Source organism: Talpa europaea (genome assembly GCF_964194135.1).
Source record: "Talpa europaea genome assembly, chromosome: 12".
Lineage (NCBI taxonomy): Eukaryota > Metazoa > Chordata > Mammalia > Eulipotyphla > Talpidae > Talpa > Talpa europaea.
The window spans coordinates 10,476,387-10,497,878 of NC_140079.1; the positions used below are offsets into that span (position 1 = coordinate 10,476,387).

The following is a 21,492-nucleotide window of genomic DNA, read 5'->3' on the forward strand; positions in this document are numbered from 1 at the left end:
TGGCTTCTGCTCCCTGCCTCCCGGATCACTGTCTTGAGAGTAGCCCCTCCCCTGCATATATGAAAGTTTTGATGAGTCAGTTGGGTTAGTGTTTGAATACAAGGGACTTCTTTTTCTTTGATGCTTTAATTCTCCAGAGAAAGTCAAAGCAACTGCTCAGAAGCACATTCTGGCTTTCAAAATACCAAACACATGGCTGGTTCTATGTAAAGCCAAACTGAGGGTATGAAGGGGAGAAGCCAAGTGTGTTGGGGAAGTACGAAGAGACCAGTCTCTGGAAAGACAGACTTTTATCTGGCCCCCTCGCTGGTCCTGTCCTGCCCCACAGCTGCCCAGAGACAAGGATCTTTTCACCCTCCAAGCATGGGACCAACGACCGTGGTTTCCCCATGAGGCATGTGAAGGAGAAAAATTTTATGCCACTAGAGTTAGTAGGAATTAGTGGCTTCGCACTTTTCTTAAATTACCATTCTTTTTCAATGAACTGAAAAAAAAAAAAAACAAACTAAGACTCTTTATGGCATCCTCAATGCTGGTTTTTTTTTTTTTTTTCTTATTTGGGGATTACTCATAATGTTTATTATTTGTGAGGTATTGTTGGGCATATGTACACAAATTAAGTAATCAAATCCCCATAACCACCGGAAGAGACAGGTGCTATTATTATATTATTATCTTCCTTTATGGATAAAGAACTTATCTTAATTTCCCCTTCATTGCTGAAGGGGTATTTTTGCTAGATGTAGATTTCTAGGCTGGCTTTCCTGCCTTTCCATACTTTAAACGTGTTATTCATCATCTTCATTTGTTTTTAAAATGCCTACGAAGGTTATGAGTGCAGCTGGGATACTGCCAGTCGTACACGCACTTACATGGCTGTTGAGTAAACCGCTTTTGTGTGATGTGATCCCTTCGCTTTTTTGGAGGTTTTCAATCGCCATTTCAAGCTAAAGAAAATGTGTGCAGAACAAAACAAAATAGAAAAAAAAGGAAATAAGATGGTTAGCATCAGCCAAGATTTGTTTTTATTAATATCCAAATAATGATTCAAGCACCTACAAAATAAAAATGAGGCTTGATGCAGGCAGGGGGGAGATGGGTTAAGTGGTGAGTTAAGCTGTGGCAAGGAGTGTTACTTGATTACATGCAGATGAGCCCAGGAACCCGTCTAACACAAGCAGCAGAATGACGTTAAGTGGTACAACGTGGCTATTCAGTTTTGACACAACATTTGCATGTGCACATGTATGACTTAAACACTTGGTCACTGAATACATGCAAATGTGAGGAAGGCCAGCATAACTGCTCACTGCTCCCTCACACCCATCACCTGTTGTTAGGGAGAATCAGATCGACAGGTCCTAAAGAACAGTTGGTGGTAGTGACTTTGTGACCAGTTTGTTCCATCACAAAGCCCATGGTCTCCCTCCTAGATGCTTCGGGAAAACACCCAAGCCAAAGATCCAGGTCCTGTCGTCAGGAGACACAGGACCCTGGGGCCCCTAAACATGTCACAGAGACACACTCCTGCGTGTTTCCAAGTGAACTTTGCAAAGACAGTGGTATGGAAATGAGGACGGAGTCACAGGGAAAGTCAGGGAGGCCTTCCTGGGGAAGAAGCTTCAGAATCAGGATGTAAGGACCACACAGAGGTGAGGAGCTAGGGTGAGGCAGGTTCTGCAAAGGAAGGGACACCCGGTTGTGTGTGGCCACCATATTTGTTGACGTTGACCTTGACTCGTACATGTAAAAATGGAAATTTAAAAGCTGCAACAGCCCACCACAAGCCATCAGAGAGCTTCAATGGAAGGAAATGAACCTAAAATACATGCTGTCTTTCCTCAAACACCCAGAGAAGGCAAAGACTTCAGGGACACTTCTGCAAAAAGCAGGTTGAATTTGTATTTTAGAAAGGGCAGCTAAACAAGCTTCCCAGAGCTGAGTTCTAGGGTGAGAGGGTTACTGCTTTGTCTACCATTTCTTTTGACTACTGTTGTATGTGTCCACTCTCACTACTCTTATGGAGCATTGTATTGGAAGTTATAGACAGGGCAATTAGGCAATAATAAGAAATAAAAAGCCTTCAAATTGAAAGGAAGAAGTAAAGCTATCTCTATTTGCAGATAACATGATCTTATCTGTAGAAAATCCCAAAGGACTCACAAAATTACCATTAGCACTCATAAATGAATTCCCCAAACAAAACAAAGCCAACATACAAAATGAATTATTTTCTAAACAATGACCAAAGTGAAAATGAAATTAATAAAACAATTTATAATAGCATGAAAGAGAATAAAATGCCTAGGGAAATGTATTTTAACCAAGGAAGTAAAATACCAGTACACAGAAAAGTACAAAACGTTGTTGAAAGAAACTGAAGAAGAACTAAGCGAACAGAAAGACATCCTATGTGCATGGATTGGAAGATCTAATACTGTTGAGATGGTAATTGCTCTCCAAATTAATCAAGAGACTCAGTGCAATCCCTATCAGAATTCTCTATAAACTTTCAATTGTTTTTTCAGAAATGGACTAGTTGATTCTAAAAGTCATATTGCATTGCAGTATGAATAGTCAAAACAATCGTGAAAGGTAAAGATGAAGTTGGAAAACTCACACCTCTAGATTTCAAAACAGTAAAAAGGTACAGGAACCAAACTAGTGCAGTACTGAGATAAGGACAGACATATATAGATGTATAGACCAATGGAACATAATTGGGAGTCAGAAATAATCCCATACATCTATGATTTCTGACAAGTTGTTAAGATCATTCAATGAAGAAAGAATCAGCTTTTCAACAGGGTGGGAGAACTGGATAGTCACATGCAAAAGAATGCAGTTGGACCTTCACACCATATGCAAAAATCAACTCAAAATGGATCAAAGAACTAAATGTAAGAGCTAAAATTATAAAACTCTTAGAAGAAAACATCAGGTGATTATGTAAAATAAAGTTACCTTTAATGATCTTGGATTTGGCGATGGATTATTAGATATGACACCAAAAGCACAAACAACAAAAGATAAAAAAAATTTGAGAAAATAATTGGTCTTCGTCAAAATTAATAACTGTACATCCAAGTGTGTGATGCACACTATACTTGTAAGTCATATATCATATATCTGATAACAGTCTAATACTCAGACTACATAAATAAGAACACAACAACAAAAAGACAAATGACCCCATTAAAAATGGGCAAAGAACTTGAATAGACTTGTTTACAACAAGCACATTGAAAAGATGCTCATCATTAATTATTAGGGAAATACAATGCACAACCACAAGATAGTACTTGACATTCATTAGTACGGCTATAAAAAAAAAGGAAAAAAGAAAAATAACAAGTGTTGATGAGGATGTGGAGAAATTGAAAGCTTTGCTCATTGCTTATGGGAATGGAAAATGGTGTGGCTATTGTGGAAAACAATTTGTCAGGTCCTCAAAAAGTTAAACATAAGTCCAGTTAAACTACATGACACGGTAATTCCATTCTTAAGTGGATCCCCAAGGTAATCGAAAACAGGAGCTCACACAAACACTTGTGCACAAATGTTCCTACCAGCATGATTCATAATGGCAAAAAACAGACAAACCCACGTCAATCACAGATGAATGGGTAAACAAAATGTGGTCCATCCATGCAACAGAATATTATTCATCCACAAAAAGGAATGAATTACTAGTACAGTTACAACATGGACGAGCCTTGAAAATGTTAAACTAAGTGAAAGAACCCAGCCACAAATGGCCACAGATTGTTTGATCCCACTTATATGAAATGTTCAGAATAGGCAAAAGCCTAGAGATGAAAAGCAAATTGTTGCCAGAGGCCGTAGGAGGAAGGAATGGGAGTAACTGCTAAGTGGCACAGGATTTCCTTTTGGGAAAATGAAAATATTCTGGAACTAGATAGTGAAAATCATTGTACAAACATTGCACTAAATACTAAATGATTAAAAGAGTGCATTTTATGTTATATGTATTTGACTTCAATAAAGACATTTAATTAATTTATAAATCTATCCATCTTTCTTTCAATTTGAATGAATCTTTCACCTCTGTGCATGGTATTGTAACATCATGCACTGGCAACTTTAAAAATACAGGTTCACCGAGTTTGCGTATCTTCCAAATGTTGGTGCATTTCATTATACTGAAAATCACATTTGTTATATCACTAGCAATCCCATTGGAAAAATACGAGTTGTTAAAGTTCAATCTTTTAGGGGTTGAAAATGCACTGGCAACAAAATCTCAGTTGTTGTCCTGGAAACATCAGGCTCACACCATTCATTTTTGAGAAAATATCTGCCAAATCTACAAGTCTGAATAATCATAATTTATCTGTCATTATTTTGAACAAGAACAGTGTTGCACGAAAAGTGACTAATTTTGTTGACAACTACTTTCCACCCTAGCTTCTCTTCAAGGTCATGATACAAATGGCAGGTTTTTGTCATGCAGAATATTAAAAAGATGTGTACTCAAGGATTGAGATTTAGTACAATTCATTTTTGCTGCCTCATCAAGAACATTTGTGAGTGAAACTGACATTTGGTATTTCTCTTTTTCTTTTTCATCATGAGAGCATGATGGTGTCGACGACAGTGACTGTAGGAGAATTTGATGCCGTGACCTTGATCAGCATTGGCTATTTCAACCATCATGATGCTGCACTATCAGTGCAAACGACAGCCTAGAGAAAATGACAACCCATGGCTTAGTACAGTGAGTCCTCAAATAAGTAATTTCCTCCCATGTCCTTTTGTTATAACATTGATGAGGAAGAGAAAATATCCTGACCATCACGGTAGAAAATGTGGAGGACCTGGTTTCATTATTCACCGTTTCCTTAAAGTTTCAGCTTCCAAAAGCCTATCGACTACTTTAAGTGAGGTCTTACCATATCATTATGAAGATAGTTTTGGCCTTGTGGAGCACCTGAAAAGGGACACCCTGAGGTGTGTGGGATGGATTCATAAAAATTGCGTTGATTTGAGTATTATAGGAAAAGAATACAAATTAAGACTTGCTGTTTAAGATGATCAGAAAACCTCATGGGTTCTAAAGAAGCCCACTGATACAGAAAATTAATTTAATACATAGTGGAACCTCCCAAGGTGTTCACTGTGTTTTAAAATCAAGATGTCAGGTAGACATCTGAAGGTGATAAAGGTTGGAAACACCATCAGCTCCTGAAGGCCAGGTGCAGAGGACAAGGCCAGGAGTCAGGACCGAAGGCACAGCAGGCCATCTCGCTCACAAACTTGGAATTTCTGGGGCTTCCTTACATGCCTGGTCCAGTGATTCTTCCAGCGTAAGGCCCTATGCCTCCATCAGCCCACTGTGGCTATCTTTCGGAGTCAGTTCTTACAGATTGGGAATTGGCAAATGTTTTCCCTAAAGGGACAGGTAGTAAATGTTTGGGGCTTTATGGACCAGAAGGTCTCTGTCACAAATGCCCTTGATGTTGGAGAGCAGCTACAGATGCTGTGTGAATGAGTGGGCATGGCTGCATGCCAATAAAACCTCATGGACAAAAACATGCAGCTGGCTGGATTTGACAGAAGGGAAGCTACCTGTTGCCTGTGCCCTATAATTCTAAGTAACTGTGAGTTGCTCATAGAATTACACTGTACAGATGTGTCAGACTTTATTGTGAAACTAATTTTTAGAATCTTATAGGTCTAGAAGCAACACCTCATTCATGAACGTATATATTAAATGCCACTGTTTTACTTAAAATGATGAATTTTGCTGTATAAAATTTTACAATAAAAATGATAAGGTAAACCATACACATGGTTTAAATATTCAAATAGAAGAAAAAGGTATATTAAAAAATCAAGTCTTTCTCTTTTCTTGTCTTTTTGATTTCACAGAAGTGATCTTTTCTTTGGTAATCATTTTAACAGCTGGGTTGTTTAGTTCTTTTTGTAGTTCCTAGATGCTTAAATAATATAGTTCAATTTTTTAAATTTATCAATTAACTTTTGAAAACCTTTTCATTTTGAAGTAATTTCAGACTTACATAAAAATTACAAAAAAGTAGCACAAAGAAAACCAGTATCACCTGGAACCAGGCTCCCCAAATGCTACCATCCCATGGGACCTCAGTGCCAGGATCCAGATCTGGAAATGAACCCTTGACAACACTATTAACCAACCTTATTAGAGGCCTTATTAGAACGTGATATTAAGGCCTTATTAGAACGTGATAAATCACCCCACTGGCATCCTTTTCTGGACCAGGATCCAACCCAACATGATGCTGAGCTCGCTCTGCATGCATAGTCTCCGAAGAAAGTATCAGGAACAAAGGGCAGCTGAATAGCAGAAGGGAGTTTATTAGATCAACAGCCCATTTGCCCACAGTTGCAAGTGATACATGAAACAGGTTTGTCACTCTGGACAGGAACAAGGACGACTTCCATGGTAATGTTATTGGGACTTTTCAGAATAAGCCCAAACTATTTTCCAATATGACATTCTTTAATTCTGTCACTAAAGGCAGAACAGAGACTGAAATTTCAGGTGCATCTTTCAAGGGGCTGAATAAACACAGACACTGCTCTCACCTATGCAAAGAAACTTGCTAATGACATTTTAACCAGAAATACTCAGGAAAATGTGTCACCAAAAGTCCAAAATCACTCCTTGAGTTTGTGAGGTGGGTCTTCAACTCTGGTCTTCATGCTCTTCTTTTAGGATTAATTACAAAATCCCCAAACTCTGACATAAAAAACCTGGCAGATGTCAAACATCAGATGCAGGAGCCATATTTTATTTCTGTTGCAATCTCATGGCCATTTCCGTTCCTGACTCGTGGGAAGTCCCTCAGATCTTGGTAGAATATTTGTCAGATGTCCCCATGCCAAAACAAGGCAAACACAGCAGTAGGAGGTCAGCAATCAGATTCTTATGAGATAATTCCCTTGGAGCTATCAGTGGGGTGAGGGGTGTGAAAAAAACAGCTTATTTGTGGATTTCCAATCAATTAAAAAACTCAATTCTTCCAAAGCAGCCCAGATGACAGGCCACAGGCACCTACGGCCTGGGGTCAGAGCTGCACATTTACTTACAATGAGATGAGGTGGACCATGGAGAACACTGCCATTTTCAGTAAATTTGTCCCCTTTGATTCTAGTATATTTTACTATTATTAATGGATGCACTCTGCTAACATTGAACCTTATTAACATATTCATGAAATTTAATCAGTCTGTCGAGAACATTTTCTGATCAATTACTGCTCTAAATGTAGGTTCCCCAGTAAATCCTCTGAAGAGGAAGCATTTTGATGTCCTGGGTGCCCCAGCCTTGGTGTACAGATGGCACTAATGGGACTAAGAGAGGTGAGGTCCAAGCTGGTGCACCTGGGGTAGAGCTGCAGGTGCTGTCCCATGCTGTCATGGCCTCTAGAAAGCGAGTGACTTCTCTCTAAGCCTGCCCTCAGAGCCCATCCTAGAGAGCACTCTGGGCATAGAGAAAGGGCAATAAGGGGCCCTTATCTGATGTCAGGTGACCCCAAAACACATGCAGAGAACAGGGACGAGGCTAGAATATCACTTTCTATTTCAGACTAGTCCCACACCAAATTAGAAGTTATTTTCTAATTGACAGTCAATTAATGTAATCCATCTTATTAACAGTCTAAAGAAGAAAAACACATGATTACAGAAAGAAAGAAAGAGCATTTGACAAGACTCAACATGTACTTAGGATAAAGATTCTCAGAACTAGGAATAGAAGGAACTTCCTCAACCTGAAAAAGGGCTTTTATGAAAACCTCCCGTTATCATCGTACTTAGCAATGAAAATCTGGAGGCTTTCCCCCTAAGACTGAGAGCAAGGCCAAGGTATCTTCTCCTACTGCCACTCCTATTCAACTTCAAGCTGGAAGAACTAGCCAGTGCAAAAAGGAAAAAGAAATAAAAGCCATTCAGACCAGAAAGGAAGAAATAAAATTATTTCTGTTTGCAAGCAACAGAAAAGGTTGCAGGATGTAAGATCAACAGCTAAATGTCATCTGTATTTCCATATGCTAGCAATGAACAACTGGAACCTGAAATTAAAATCAATACCTTTTATAATAACTCCAAAAACACAATAAATACTGGGAGGTATAAATCTAACAAAATTAGGTACAAGTTCTGCATACTAAAAATTACAAATGTTGATGAAAGAAATCAAAGAGGAGCTAAGTAAATGGAGAAAACATACCATGTTTATGGATAGAAAACCTAACATAGTGAAAATGTCACATATCCCCAAATTGAGGTACAAGTTGAATGCTATTTAATAAAAATCCTACTGGGAATTTTTTCTTATAGATATAGGTAAACTGACCTAATATTTATATAGAAAATTCTAAATTTATGTAAATAGCCAACAAATTAGTGATGAATACAGTGACTTACTCTAAAGCTATGGGAATTAAGACAGTGTGGAATTGGCGAAGGGAGAAAGGGAGAGGCACACAGATCAATGAACAAAACAGAGTATACTGAAATAGTACCACACACACTTGGCCAGTCAATTTTTTACAAAAGTGCAAAAGGAATCAAATGGAGAAAAAGGTTAGTACTTTTAACAAATGATGTTGGAAAAACATGCATAAAAATAGACCTTGATCTAACCATTATATCTTATACAAAAGTGAAGCACAGTTAAATGTAAAGTGTAAAACTATAAAACTTTTCAAATAAAACATAGGAGAAAATCTCATGATCTGGAGTTCTTTGGCACGACACCAAAAGCATCATCCACAAAAGAAAAATTGATAAACTGGATTTGATCAAAATTATAAAAATATTTTGTTTCCTCTGCAAAAGATATTCATGAGAGAATGAAGAGACATGCTAAATAAGACTGGGAGAAAATATTTGCAAATCACATGTCTGAAAGGAGGCTTGTATTTAGAATATGTACAGAATTCTCAAGTCAATACGAAGAAAACACATAACCCAGTTAAAAAATAGGCAAATGACATGAACTGATGCTTGACTGAAGAACAGATATAAAAAGAATATAATCACATAGAAAGCTGTTTACCATCACCAGTGAGTAGGAAAAGGCAAATCACAAAAATGAGATATCACTACACACCTATTAGAATGGCTAAAATAAAAAATGCTGACAATACTAAGTGCTGACAACAAAGTAGAGCAATAGGAACTCTTATACATCACTGAGGGAGATGGCTGGTGGTTTCTGATAAAGTTAAACACACTTACCATGGGAGTCAGCAGTCCCACTTGTAGGTATTTATTCAAAAGAAAGTAAAATACAAGTACATACAAAAACCTGTATGTGAGTACTTATAGTAGTTTCATTCATGGTCACCAAAACCTGAAAACCACCCAATGGCCCTTATCTGGTGAATGGATAAGCAAACTGTAGTATAATGGAATACTACTCAGTAGTAAAGAAGGAACTACTGGCTCATGCATCAGCTTGAATGGATCTCACAGAAACCATACTGACTGAAAGAATCAGATCTCAAAGATTACCTATTGAATGATTCCACTTATATGACATTCCCAAAAAGTCAAAACCACAGTGACAGAGAATGGATCAGTGGTTGCCGGAGGTTGTGGGTAGGGGAAGGTCATGGTTACAAAGGACTCTCATGAGAGGGGTCTTCAGGGGGGTGTACCCACTCTGAATCCTGAATGTGACTATAGTGACACACATCTATAAGTGTGTTGAAACTCATTGGGCTGTATACCACAAAAACTCAACTTTACTTGTGTTTATTTAAAAAATTAAACATGGGAAATAGGGCTTTAAAAGGAGATATATTTTCAAGCAGGTAAATACAGCCATGCGCTGCCCAACAACATGTCAGTCAACAACAGGCTACATATATGGCAGGAGTCCCTACAGGCAGCACCAAGGAGCCTCTGTGTGTAGTGGCTGTACCAGTCTGGTTTGTGTGATTACACCATGTGAAGTTTGTCCAATGATGAAATCACCTGATGATGTGTTTGTCACGAGGTGATGTGTGACTTATAACTGCTTTGGCTGGGAGCATGGCAGTTATGATTTGATACCTCTCTAAAGGGAAATATCCTCTTGTACAGTTCACTGTAGTTTTCATATGGATGGACTGCATGCCTTTATGCGACTGATAAAAATGATGATGGTACCAAGGACAACACCAGTTGCAGCTGTAGCACTCTCAGCATAGAGATGCTTTATTCCCAAGAGCCCTCTCTTTTTACCACTGGAGGAATTGAGGTCCAAAGAGATTTGCCTTGGGTCACACCACCCCACTGAAGCTGGCAGGGCTCCAGGCTGCCTTCTACTCACCATCCCTGTTGCTGTGGAGTCTACTGTGGGTCTAACCTGCTGCCCCCAGGAGCCTCGTACATACCGTAGCTGGTGATGACCGGGAAGTGTGGGCCAGGGAGTGTCTGGTGCTGTCCATCCCCCCGTGGATGAGATAGGCTCCAGCGCTGGAGACGATGGGGCTCCCTCCAACATCCATGGTGATGCCCACCATGCTGTGGGAGGGGACTGCGGGTGGGGAGGAGCCTGCCACGGTCACCTGGGCACTGCCCGGGGCCTCAAAGTAAGAAGCTGCGCTGCTTGGGGCATACATCTGAGGCTCGGGGTTGTAGGTGTAGGCCGTCCGTCTGTCAGAAAGAAAGAAAGTACCTCCTCTGAGTCTGCAAGGAATCCAGCAGAGCTTCATGTAGAAGATGCAGCCCCAAGACACTATGCATCTGGGGCAAGTTGGCCTTGAAACACCCAGACAATGCAACGACCAGGTGATCATCTCTGATATGTTCAGGGCTGCAGGCTGACTCATGGAGAACTAATCTTTAAAAATTTCCAAGTGTATAAAGGGGTCACCTGGGGGAGCTCCTTTGTGGAGAGGGAACACTTTCGTATCTTATGGTGGCTACATGAAATCCACACATGGGATAAAACTGCACACACACAGCATACATGCACACATGGTCACAGAGATGTGTAAGGACTGGCTAAACGAATAAGGCCAGTAGCTAGTTAACATACTGTCCTGATGTCAATTTCCTGGTTTTGATATTGTCCTACAGTCGCAGGAGATGTCACCACTGAGAGAGCCTGAGTGAGGGACACACGGGACTCTGGATGCTAAGCCTGTAGCTCCTTGTGAGTCTGATTCTTTCAAAACAAAAAGTTTTTAAAAAGTGAATAATAAAAAGAGTTTCTAAGGGATACCAAAAAATTTGTTTAATACAGGCATACCTTGGAGATACAGGCTCAGTTCTAGGCCACTGCAATAAAGCGAATATGGCCATACAGCAAGTCACACCCATGTTTGGGTTTCCCAGGGCGTATAAAAGTTATGTTGACTCTCAATTGCAGTCTGTGAAGTGTACAATAGCACTAGATCTCAAAAAAAAAAAAAAAAACAACTAAACAAAACAATAACCCAACCTACATGCCTTAATTAAAAGTGATACAGAGGGCCTCCCTGGTGGTGCAGCGGTTGAGCGCTGGGCTGCGAAGCTGCCTGCAGCCTCTGCAGCACGGGTTTGATCCCTGGCCACCGACGAGGGTCCCACATGGCACGCAGACCTCTGCTGCTGCGCCCGCTGCTCCCCTCAACAGTGTACTTCGGTCCTTCTGCCCGTTCTGCTCCCTGCTCTGGCTCTGGTGAATTCTCTCACCCTCCTGTGCTTCTGACTGTACCCAGTGCTTATATAAATAAATAAATAAATAAATAAATAAATAAATAAATAAATAAATAAATCTTTAAAAAAAAAAAAAGTGATACAGAGCAAGGAAGTGAGCACAGGCCGTTGGGAAAATGGCAAGAAAGCAAAGTACAATAAAGTAAAGTATGTCTGTATTCCTTCAACATCTGGATCAAAGGCTGTGTTAGAGTTGGTTTTTCCTTAGTGGTAACTAAAGGTTAGTGACATGTCCTGAGGGAAGGGCCCTCTGGGTGGCCTGAGGTGTCTGGGAGGCAGCATTCCTGTCCTGTCCCTGAGGTGACAGCCTGTGTAGCTGCAGTATAATCAAACCCAGGAAGCAGATGCATATCGACCTTGCCTTGTGTGTGTGTGTATGAGTGTGTGCATGCTATAACTGTCCATGTTGTGCTATAGAAACTCACACAACTACAGCAATCACAACTTTTAAAACCACAACCAAACCCACATGCCCAATCCCTGAACTTCTGAAGGGGCGGTCATTTAAGCCAAACAAAAACCAGGACTCCTATCTCAACTACCATGAACTTCATGAGGAATGTATCACTTTTTGCCCAAGCATCATAGAAAAGGAAGGAACTCTAGAAGTCCTTGACAAACTGAAAATCCCCTTTTATCAACATCCTAAAAAATAGAGATTAACAAAGATCAGAGTGAAAAAGCAGAGATGAATTTTCAAATTTAGAAGTTGGATTAGGGTTTTTGATTTTTTTTTTTAAGGCTACTTTTTTTTTAAGGCTACCTAGAAGTAAAAATGGTCTGTGATTACTGAAATCTCCATAAGGGTGTGATGTCCTACCACCATTTTAGTAGTTCCAACATATCCCCCAAAGGAGAAGGGAGAAGAATTTGTGCAAACACAACCGCAAATGAACAAAGGGGGGAGAAAGTGAAAGAAGGTTCTGGATGTGGCCTATAGGTCTCTGTGAGGATTCTTTCTGAGGGGAGAGGAAACCAACGTACAAGGCTCCATTTGTGTAGACGGCGTCGCCCCCTTCCACATACTGTACTTGAGGGGGGTACACGTGCTGCACGGGCTGGACCTGAAACAACATCAGATATTCCGGGTTACACACAGTTGTTTTCTTGTTCATGATTTTCGGGTTATTCGAGATGGAAATATTTTCTATCTCCTGTTCTGAACATACCTCATGTCATCACACCTTTCCTACCCACAATTGACCCTTCTAGAAAGAAACTGGGAACCTCAGATGATGACACCTGAGGGACGCTTGCCCTGGTGGTGGAAAGCCCAGAGCTCTAGGGCAGAACTTCAAACTCACCACAGAGGGAACCTTAATAGATGCTTTTGGGGTTTGAATGAAAATCCCACTTTTGGGTTTTGAGAAAATCAAGGGCCAGGTCTCATGGTCTCTCTCTAGCACTTTGTGTGGAGCAGCCAGGGGGGCTGATTCCACCTTGAAGACAACCCAGATGGTGCACAGGGGTACAAAGTCCCCTAGAATAACAAGAGGGACGTGAGGAGCTCTGTGGTTGATATGCTGGGTGGGGTCTCCAGGGGAGGAAGCAAGCCCAGGATGCTGAGTGAAGTGCAGAAGCCACCCTGAAAGCTGAGATTGCTGGAGGAAAAGAGATGGCCAGGCTCAGCTCCATGAAGAAGCAGCTTCTGGAATTATGACGTTGGCCTGGTAGTGTCCTCCCTGATGTGCTAAGTCAGTCACTGGCTCCCTGCTGGGTCTGCCCGGAGACTGCTTCTCCCTCAGGACTCCAGAAGCCTTCTCCAGTTCTCATCAACACGGCCACCCAACACCACGAAACACTACTAATCTGAGCAGGAGTCCCGTGAGGACTCGGCCATCTGCATTTCACTCATGATCCCTTTAAGGCAGGAGCCTGAACTAATTTTAACTAAGTGCCTCACAGAGCACAAGTTGACAACTTTGGCCAGGGGTTCAAATCCAACCCACCCGTTTCTGTGAACAAAATTTTATCGGCACAAGTTGTGTACATACACCCCCAGGTGTTTTAGTAATATGAGGGCACAGTTGAGTGGATGTGCCAGAGACTGGTCAGAAAAGGCTAAAAAAGTCCTCTAGTCGCACACCATTAATGATGGGGACATGTTCTGAGAAATGTGTAGTTGGGCGATTTCATCATTTACAGATATCGGGTGTAATTCTGAGATGGTACAGCCCACTCCACACCTGGGCTCGATGGTGCCACCTGTTGAGACATCTGTCATGTGTGTGGCCCCTCGCTGACTGAAAATGTTGTTGAGTGTGGAGTGGCGCTGTACATCTCAGAATTACACACGATATCTGTAAATGCTTGAAAATTAGCCAATCACATTTCTCAGAACTGTCCCCTTATTCATGCGATTGTCGGCGTGAGCCCTTTGTTTCTCCTACCAGTTCCTACCCTAAGGATCCCACACTCAACTGAGGTGCTGGCTTGCACCCCAAATGCTTGCTGAATTTCTGAATGAATGAAAAGATCACCAGTTTTCTTAGCGTACTGCACAAATATCTGCAGTAAGTTTTTTTTTTTTTTTTTTAATATAGCTTCCAAGAAAACCTTCTAGTAAGGAATGGACGATAACACTCAAGAAAGGAACAGCAACAACAGAAAAGGAGCACCTTCAGAGAGGTGCAAGATTGCTAACTGTGGCTCGTCGCCTGTGCTGTTACCTGCTGTGGCACCTGCTGGACTCTGGGGAGGGAGATTGGCTGCATCTGGGCCCCTTTGGGAGCCGACCCTGCTGCCTGGACCAGCACTCTCTAAAAGGAAAGGAGAGGAGGAAGTTAGACTTGTTGGAGATTAGGACTTAAAATGAACCGATCCCAACCAGAGCAACTCAGTGGCTAATCCACGGCATTTAATGAAGACACAGTGGATTGGCAGGAAAGGGCAGGAGGGCGTGCAGGTGCACACACGGGCACACACAGAGAGGCCCACACCACCTCCCTCTGGAAGAGTTCTGGGCTTGCCTCCACTTAGCACACAAGGGGAAATGAAGCCCTGAGTGATCAAGTAATGTCCCAGGGCCTCAGAATATAAAGTTCTAGAACCAAGACTCGGGTCCAGGTTCCTAGCCTAGGCCCACTCCTGGACTCCTGGTTCTCTGGGCTCGAGTCTTCACAGTGTGGTTTTGTCATTTTGCTCCGGGTGCTGACTGGACACATGAAGCTATGAGACTGTGAAGCTCAAGAAGTACCCTAGAGGTAAGAGAGGAACAGTCATGTTTTTTTGTTTATTTAAGGTGGGGGTTTTAGAAATCATTGACTACAATTCTGATTTTCTGATGAGGACCCTAAATGATAGTGGTTTTGGTGATTCTGCAGTGTTTTGCCTTAAAAACACGACTGTGCAAAGAGACTCCAAAAGGGGCCTGGAGTCCATACTCTGACAACCTAAGACAAAAAGAACACAGATGCTACAAAAATCAACAGGAGGAATGGATAAACAAAATGAGGTCTGTTCACACAGTGGAATGTTACTGGGCCATAAAAAGAAAATTCTGACACACAGTACAACACGGATGTTGTGCTGTGTTGTACCTTGAACACATGGTGCTCAGGGAGAGAAGCCAGACACACAAGGACACATGGTGTTAGTCCACTAATGAGAAACGTCCAGGACAGGCACAGACACAGAGAGTGGATTTGAGGTGCTAGGGGCCAGGGAGGCGGGTGCACAGGGTCTGCTGATGGGCAAGGACTTCTTTTTGGGGTTGTGGGGTATTATGGAACTAGATAAGAGGTGGGGGTTGGACAACACTGTGAATGTATGAAATGCCACTGAATTGTATACTTTAAAATGGTTAATTTTATTTTACATGAATTTTACTTTAAACAAATAAGAACAATAAGGATTTATATTCATACACTCTAAAGCTGAGCTGTCTGATATAGTAGTAACTAGCTGAATAGCCATGTGGTCATTTACATTTATTTCTATTTAAATAAATGTTAAGATTCAAATCCTCAGGTCCACCAGCCTGAGGTGGGCTATTTCAATGTGTATTTCAATTTCTGGTGTAAATCCAGAATTTGAGAAAGCTTTAACACAAAGATTAAAGATTATTTCTACTCTAATGCTGGATTCAATCTTGATTCAAACTCTAAGAACCCTGACTTACTTTTTGTCTTATCCATAAAGTCCTTCTTCATGGATAAAGAAGAATAAATAAAGGTTCATGGAAACTTCCACTGAAGATAAAACAGACTAAGTTGGGGTCAGGGAGTGGTTACTTTCTAAGTCTATATCATTGACTCCTTGATGGGACCTCTTTGACAAAGAGTGAAAAAGCAAACTAATGCGACACAGGGGAGACAGAATGAAGGTGTGGCCATGTCAACAGCAGCAGCCTTGGGGCTGAGACGTCAAATCAAGAAAATAAGGCTTTCTCTACTGATTCGCGTTCTTCAAAACCTGAGGGGGCAGCAGGGCAGGCTGATCTGTCCTGTACCTTCAGGGTGGAGGGTGGTGGTGGTGTCTGCATCGCGTGTGTTGAGGGGGGTGGTATGATACCGAGGGAGGCCTGGTCAGTTACCTGTGGGGAGGCTGGCACAGGCTGGGCCACGGGTGCCTGGGCTGCTGCCGAGGGACACAAAGCCACAGAAGCTGGCGAGTCCGATCCACCCTCCGAATTCTGCATGCTCAGCTCTAAAGAAAGGTGGAGAGAGAGTGAGTAGGGAAGGGGTGCAATCATGAAGCCCAAAGAGGCGACATCAGACACATACCAGATGGGGGACAGTAATTACCTGCAGGCTTCAAAGTTCAAATACAGGGACCTGGGCCTTACTGGTTAAGTACAGGTGTAAGAGGTTGCCCAATTTTGTCATTGAAAGGGAGGGGAAGGGGGCAGGGGATGTTTTTCCCTTAAAGGCAGCCCTGCAGTTGTCATCACATGGTGTAGGGATTTCCCAAAGACAGGCCAGACCATTGCTTTCCCTTTTCTAATCAGGTTGAGCTACTCTGAAGGGCTTATACAACTGTTGACTCATTTATCAAACAAACCAAGACCCTTGATGCACGCCTGCCATTTGAGGAGCCACCATACTGCAAACTACTTGTTTTCTCCCAAGGCAGGTCCCCATCCCCTTGATGCTGCTAACAATGGGGCAGGGTCACTCTCTCTATGGGGGACCATCCTGAGCACTGGGGGGTGTGGAGCAGCATCCCTGGCCCCATTCACTCCAAGCCAGAAGCACCCCTTCCCCAAGTCCTGACAACTACAAATATCTTCAGACATTGTTCAAGTCCACTGGGGACAAAATCACCCCCCAGATCAGAACTGTCAGCCTAGAGAGAAAAAAATTGATAAACAGAAGAAATGGCACGTTTCCTCTGGGGCCGGATAGGACTCCTCAGGAATTTTAGCAGCAAGTGAAATTTGCTTTCTGTTCCTAGAAATCTTTGCCTATAAGGAGGTATAAAAGTATATTTCTTGGCCAGGCAGAGCATACATCTTTCAAAGGGGTAGTTTAAAAATTCTATACAAAAACATCAGAACAAAGCGGCAGATGATAAAAATTCATTCTACGCAAATGCTGAAAATAAACTGTGTTCACTGTTAAACAACCAGCCACCTATAGCACTTTCGAGAAGCAGTGAAATATGAAAACTGCAGGGAGAGGCAACAGTGGATTTGGGGTCAGGGACCCCATCCTCGGTTTCAGCATGTCACCTCTAGGAGTGGGGTCTCCTGGCTCCTGTCTCATGGGGAGGTCTGAGCAGCTCGGCAATCACCACAGTGGCCGGGACACAGTGCCAGAACTTTTGCATCTATTTCTCACTCCAAGGGCTCCCACATCCAAGAAAGAGCAGGAAGAAAATTAAGACTTTTTTTAATTCAAGGAAAAACTGATATAACGTAGTAATATAGACTCTAATTTGTAATGAAAGACACCTGAAACCTATATAATATTATATACTGCTATTTCAGTAACAAAATATTTTAATTAAAAAATCTTTGTACTATAATAAAACGGATATTTTAATTATTTAATATCATAAATTATTCAAATATTTAATTTAAAGATTAGATTAACTCTGATAATATTAAATATTTAATATTTAATTAAAATATTTAATTTCTTAATGCTCAAGGAAAGTATAAAGGAGCATATGTTCAAATCGAGGGTGTTGGTTTAATCCCATCTTTACTGATGGGGCTAGGCCCTGACTCCCAAATGCCTCTGGCCCCCCTGGCAGCAGCTAGAGGACCACTTCAATGCCCAAAGCATTTTGTTTCCTGTGCCTTGACTCAGTTTCACCACTAGATGTCCCCAGAGACATGCAGGGAGAGACTCTTACTGTGCCTCTTTCAAAGCAGGTGACTGAACTTCCAGTGGTGTATTTCCTGGGTCTCCAACTTTACCTGCCTTCCAGACCAAACTACCCTTTGGAATTATTCTGTTGAAAGTTGCTTGTTTGAGGTATCTTATTTACATTTTTCTCTGAACGTTTAAATCAGTTATTTACATACTACACAGCACCTTGTTCCCATCTGAAGCCATGAAGTGGGTAACGTGAGTGATCCCAGGAGGAAATAATTGGACTAGAACGCTTTGTGCAAAGAACCCACTAATGAAAAAGTGACAGTTTGACTTCCCTGAGACCTGTACTGCTTCACAGGCACAAATATTTTTTCTCCGAAGTTTCGGTTTTATTTAAGCATGGAGAACATGTGAGAATCGGAGGTAGGTGGTGTGCTCATGCTTGGCTTACTATGGCCAAAAGCATCTTCCCCCTGCAAGTAATTATTATCATCCAGCGTCTTCATGTTAATGTGTTCCTTTCGTTTAATGCACTACTTATATGCACTGTCTGTAATTAGGACAGTTTGGTTTCCACTGTTTAGACCAAGGCTCAACAAATCCTCTCTGTAAAGGACCGGACGCTTTTTAGCCCATTTGGTCACTATTGCAACTCTAGACTTTGTGGCGAAGACAAATGATCCTGGTTTTGTTCTGATAAAACTTTATTAACAAAAAGCAGGGCCAGATTTGATCTGGGGTTGCTGCAACCTGGTCCATAAAATTTGGGTTTGATAAATTGAGATTTAGAGGTGGGTAGAAAAACTATTCTGTATTCAAAACCTTGAGGACACAGGCCTTTCAATGCATAGTTCTTGTGGCCTCATCTCACCCATATGACATGACTGGAGGGGTTCTTGAGAGTGATGCAAACTGTTAGTGAGATGGAGCTACTAACATTTAAAGACAAAATGACCAAACAGAATAAAATGGAAAAGGTAATGGTCTGAAAAAATGGGAGTGTACCTGAAGCATATGATGTCACACAAAAAAAGATTCACCAAATACTGCAACCCCAGAAGCCAGGTGTAGCCCTTAAGTTATGGCAAGTTGGGCACAATGGACAGATCCCTTTGGGGAGTTGTAGTAGACTGCATAGTGTCTGCCCCCAAATTCACACCCACCTGGAATTTTAGAACATGACCTTATATGGAAATAAGGTCTTGGTAGATGCATACCAAGGTAAGGGTGGAGGTGAGATCATACTGGAAGCCCTAAATCCAATGACAGCATTCTTATAGGAGACTGAAAAAGACATACAGAGAAGGCCATATAAAGATGGTGGCAGAGAATGGAGTGATGCAGTTACAAATCAAAGGACACCATGGATTGCTGGGAACCACCAGAAGCTAGAAGAGGCAGGAAGGATCGTACCCTAGAGAGAACAAGGTCCCATTGATACTTTCTACACTCCAGAACTGTGAGGGGAAAGACTTACGTATTTCTTAAGCTGGCTTAAAACAAGCATTAAACTTTGAATGGCAGCCTCAAGAAACTCCAAGAGGGTACATATGATGAGAAACACTACAGGACATGGGCATCTGCCAGACAATTTCAGTGCAGTGCTTCAATGCCATGCCCAGCTCAGGCAGCTGGTAGTTATTTACCAAATGAATGAATACTTTAGTAACCTCTTAGTATGACATCTGATACTGAATTATAGATGGAATTTGTATTTCAAGAAGCAGTACAGCTGGAAAATATAAGTAGGCCCATAAATCCTTCAGGAAATTTTAAATCTAGCTGGTTATTTTAGACTATCCTGGGAAATGTAATGACCTTTTGATAATAGTGATCAGAAACCTGACTCCCCTGAACACATCCTTTGATGCTAGTATCAGACAGAGAGACTTCCAGATGGATGGACACTTTGTGGGTCAACCTGGCTATTCCAACATATCACTACACAACATGCCTATCTGCGGAATATGTGGAAATCTGCCTTACCCATCTTAGATCACCAAGATTATCAGTTGCACATAACTGATCTATTTTCCTGAAATTTTTTTTTTATTCAGTCCATTCATCAAGGCTCTTAGCACATCAAAGTTTAGGTTTAAAAAAAATTGCAAAGGGCATGCAGCAGAGTACTGGCTTTTGGTAATGGTGGAGCAGATTGGTTGGTCTGACTCTTCTGAAGATAACAATTACAAAATGTGGGCAAAATATTTTTTAAAAACACGACTACTTAAAGATACCAAATGTGGGCCTCCCTGGTGGCGCAGGCGGTTGAGCACAGTGCTGTGAAGCTATCCGCAGCCTCTGCAGTGTAGGTTTGATCCCAGCCGGAGGGCGAGAATCCCACATGGCGCAGTAGACCTCTCCTGTCTCACCCACTGCTCCCCTCAGCAGTGTATTTCGTCAGTCTGCCTGTTCTGTTCCCCGCTCTGTCTCTGGTGAATCCTCTCACCCTCCCGCACATCTAGCCTGTATCCCAGTTCTTATATAAATAAATACATCTTAAAAAAAAAAAAAAGATACCAAATGACCAAGCAGGCAAACATTTCCTAGGAGTTCACCCTTGAGAGAACACTGTCACAGGCGAGGATGGTGACTCTGACTTTTGGCCTGGCGTCATGCCCCAATCCACAGCGACTGAGACAAAAATCAGAATCTGGTTGGGTCGAAGTATCAGAGGAGAGATTTTAGAATGTTAGGGGGAAATCCTAGGGGGGACAGAGTCATAAAGGGGTTTAAGTCCCCAAATCTGCCTCCCAAATACTTGACCAACTGACTAAACCACACTCATATAGGAGAAATACCAGGTACTGGGGGAAAAATATCAGCCTGAAGATGAAAAAATAGAGGAGATTTCAGGGCCTCCCTGGTGGTGCAAGGGTTAAGACGCAACCTACAAGGCTATCTGCAGCCACTGCAGCACGAGTTCGATTCCTGGCCAGCCAGGGAGCTACCCACATGGTGCAGCAGACCTCTCTTGTCTCACCCGCTGCTCCCCTCAGCAGTGTATTTCAGTCAGTTGGCCTGTTCTGTTCCCCACTCTGTCTCTGGTAAATCCTCTCACCCCCCGCGCCTCTGGCCTGTACCCCAGCTCTTGTATGCATAAATAAATAAATCTTTAAAAAAAAATAGAGGAGATTTCAGCTGCTGTGTCCTGGCAGAGGAATGGAGTTTGGTTCAGCCAAGTAAAGTGCCATCAGGGACACACAGCAGCGTCGAAGACTTGACAGCATAGCACTCACAATGTTCAGGACCCAATAAAGACCATGAGCTATGATAAAAAGTAGGAAATTGTGGTCCACACTCAAGAAAAAAAGTTAATTGTAATCAAACCAAGATTATGAAGCTGATGAAGATAAAACAGATGCTAAAAATAAGCTCAAGTTTAAAGGAAGTTATATGAACTATGAATGAACATATGGGAATTTCAATTGAAGAAGAGAAACTATAAAAAAGAACCCAACAGAAATTCTAGAGGTGAGCAGTACAATGACTGAAATGAAAATTTCACCAGGGTGTAACAGCTGATTAGAGA

General features: G+C 41.8%; 1 protein-coding gene across 4 annotated transcripts in view; it reads right to left on the reverse strand.

The window, feature by feature from the left end:
• RFX2 (regulatory factor X2) overlaps positions 1–16,374 on the reverse strand; it is a gene marked incomplete at its 3' end in the record, with an annotated part of 35,112 nt that extends 18,738 nt beyond the window's left edge. Inside the window, exons 1-5 of one of the 4 annotated variants that reach the window (XM_084249400.1) lie at positions 16,232–16,374; positions 14,367–14,456; positions 12,682–12,752; positions 10,389–10,650; positions 873–947 (exon numbers count right to left, since the gene is read on the reverse strand). In XM_084249400.1, coding sequence (XP_084105526.1) covers positions 873–947; positions 10,389–10,650; positions 12,682–12,752; positions 14,367–14,456; positions 16,232–16,336 — 603 coding nt within the window. In that variant the 5' untranslated portion in view covers positions 16,337–16,374. Of the gene's footprint in view, positions 1–872; positions 948–10,388; positions 10,651–12,681; positions 12,762–14,366; positions 14,457–16,231 lie in introns of all 4 variants that reach the window. The other 3 variants (XM_084249399.1, XM_084249402.1, XM_084249401.1) reach the window with 3 other exon arrangements.
• Between the last annotated feature and the right edge of the window lie 5,118 nt (positions 16,375–21,492).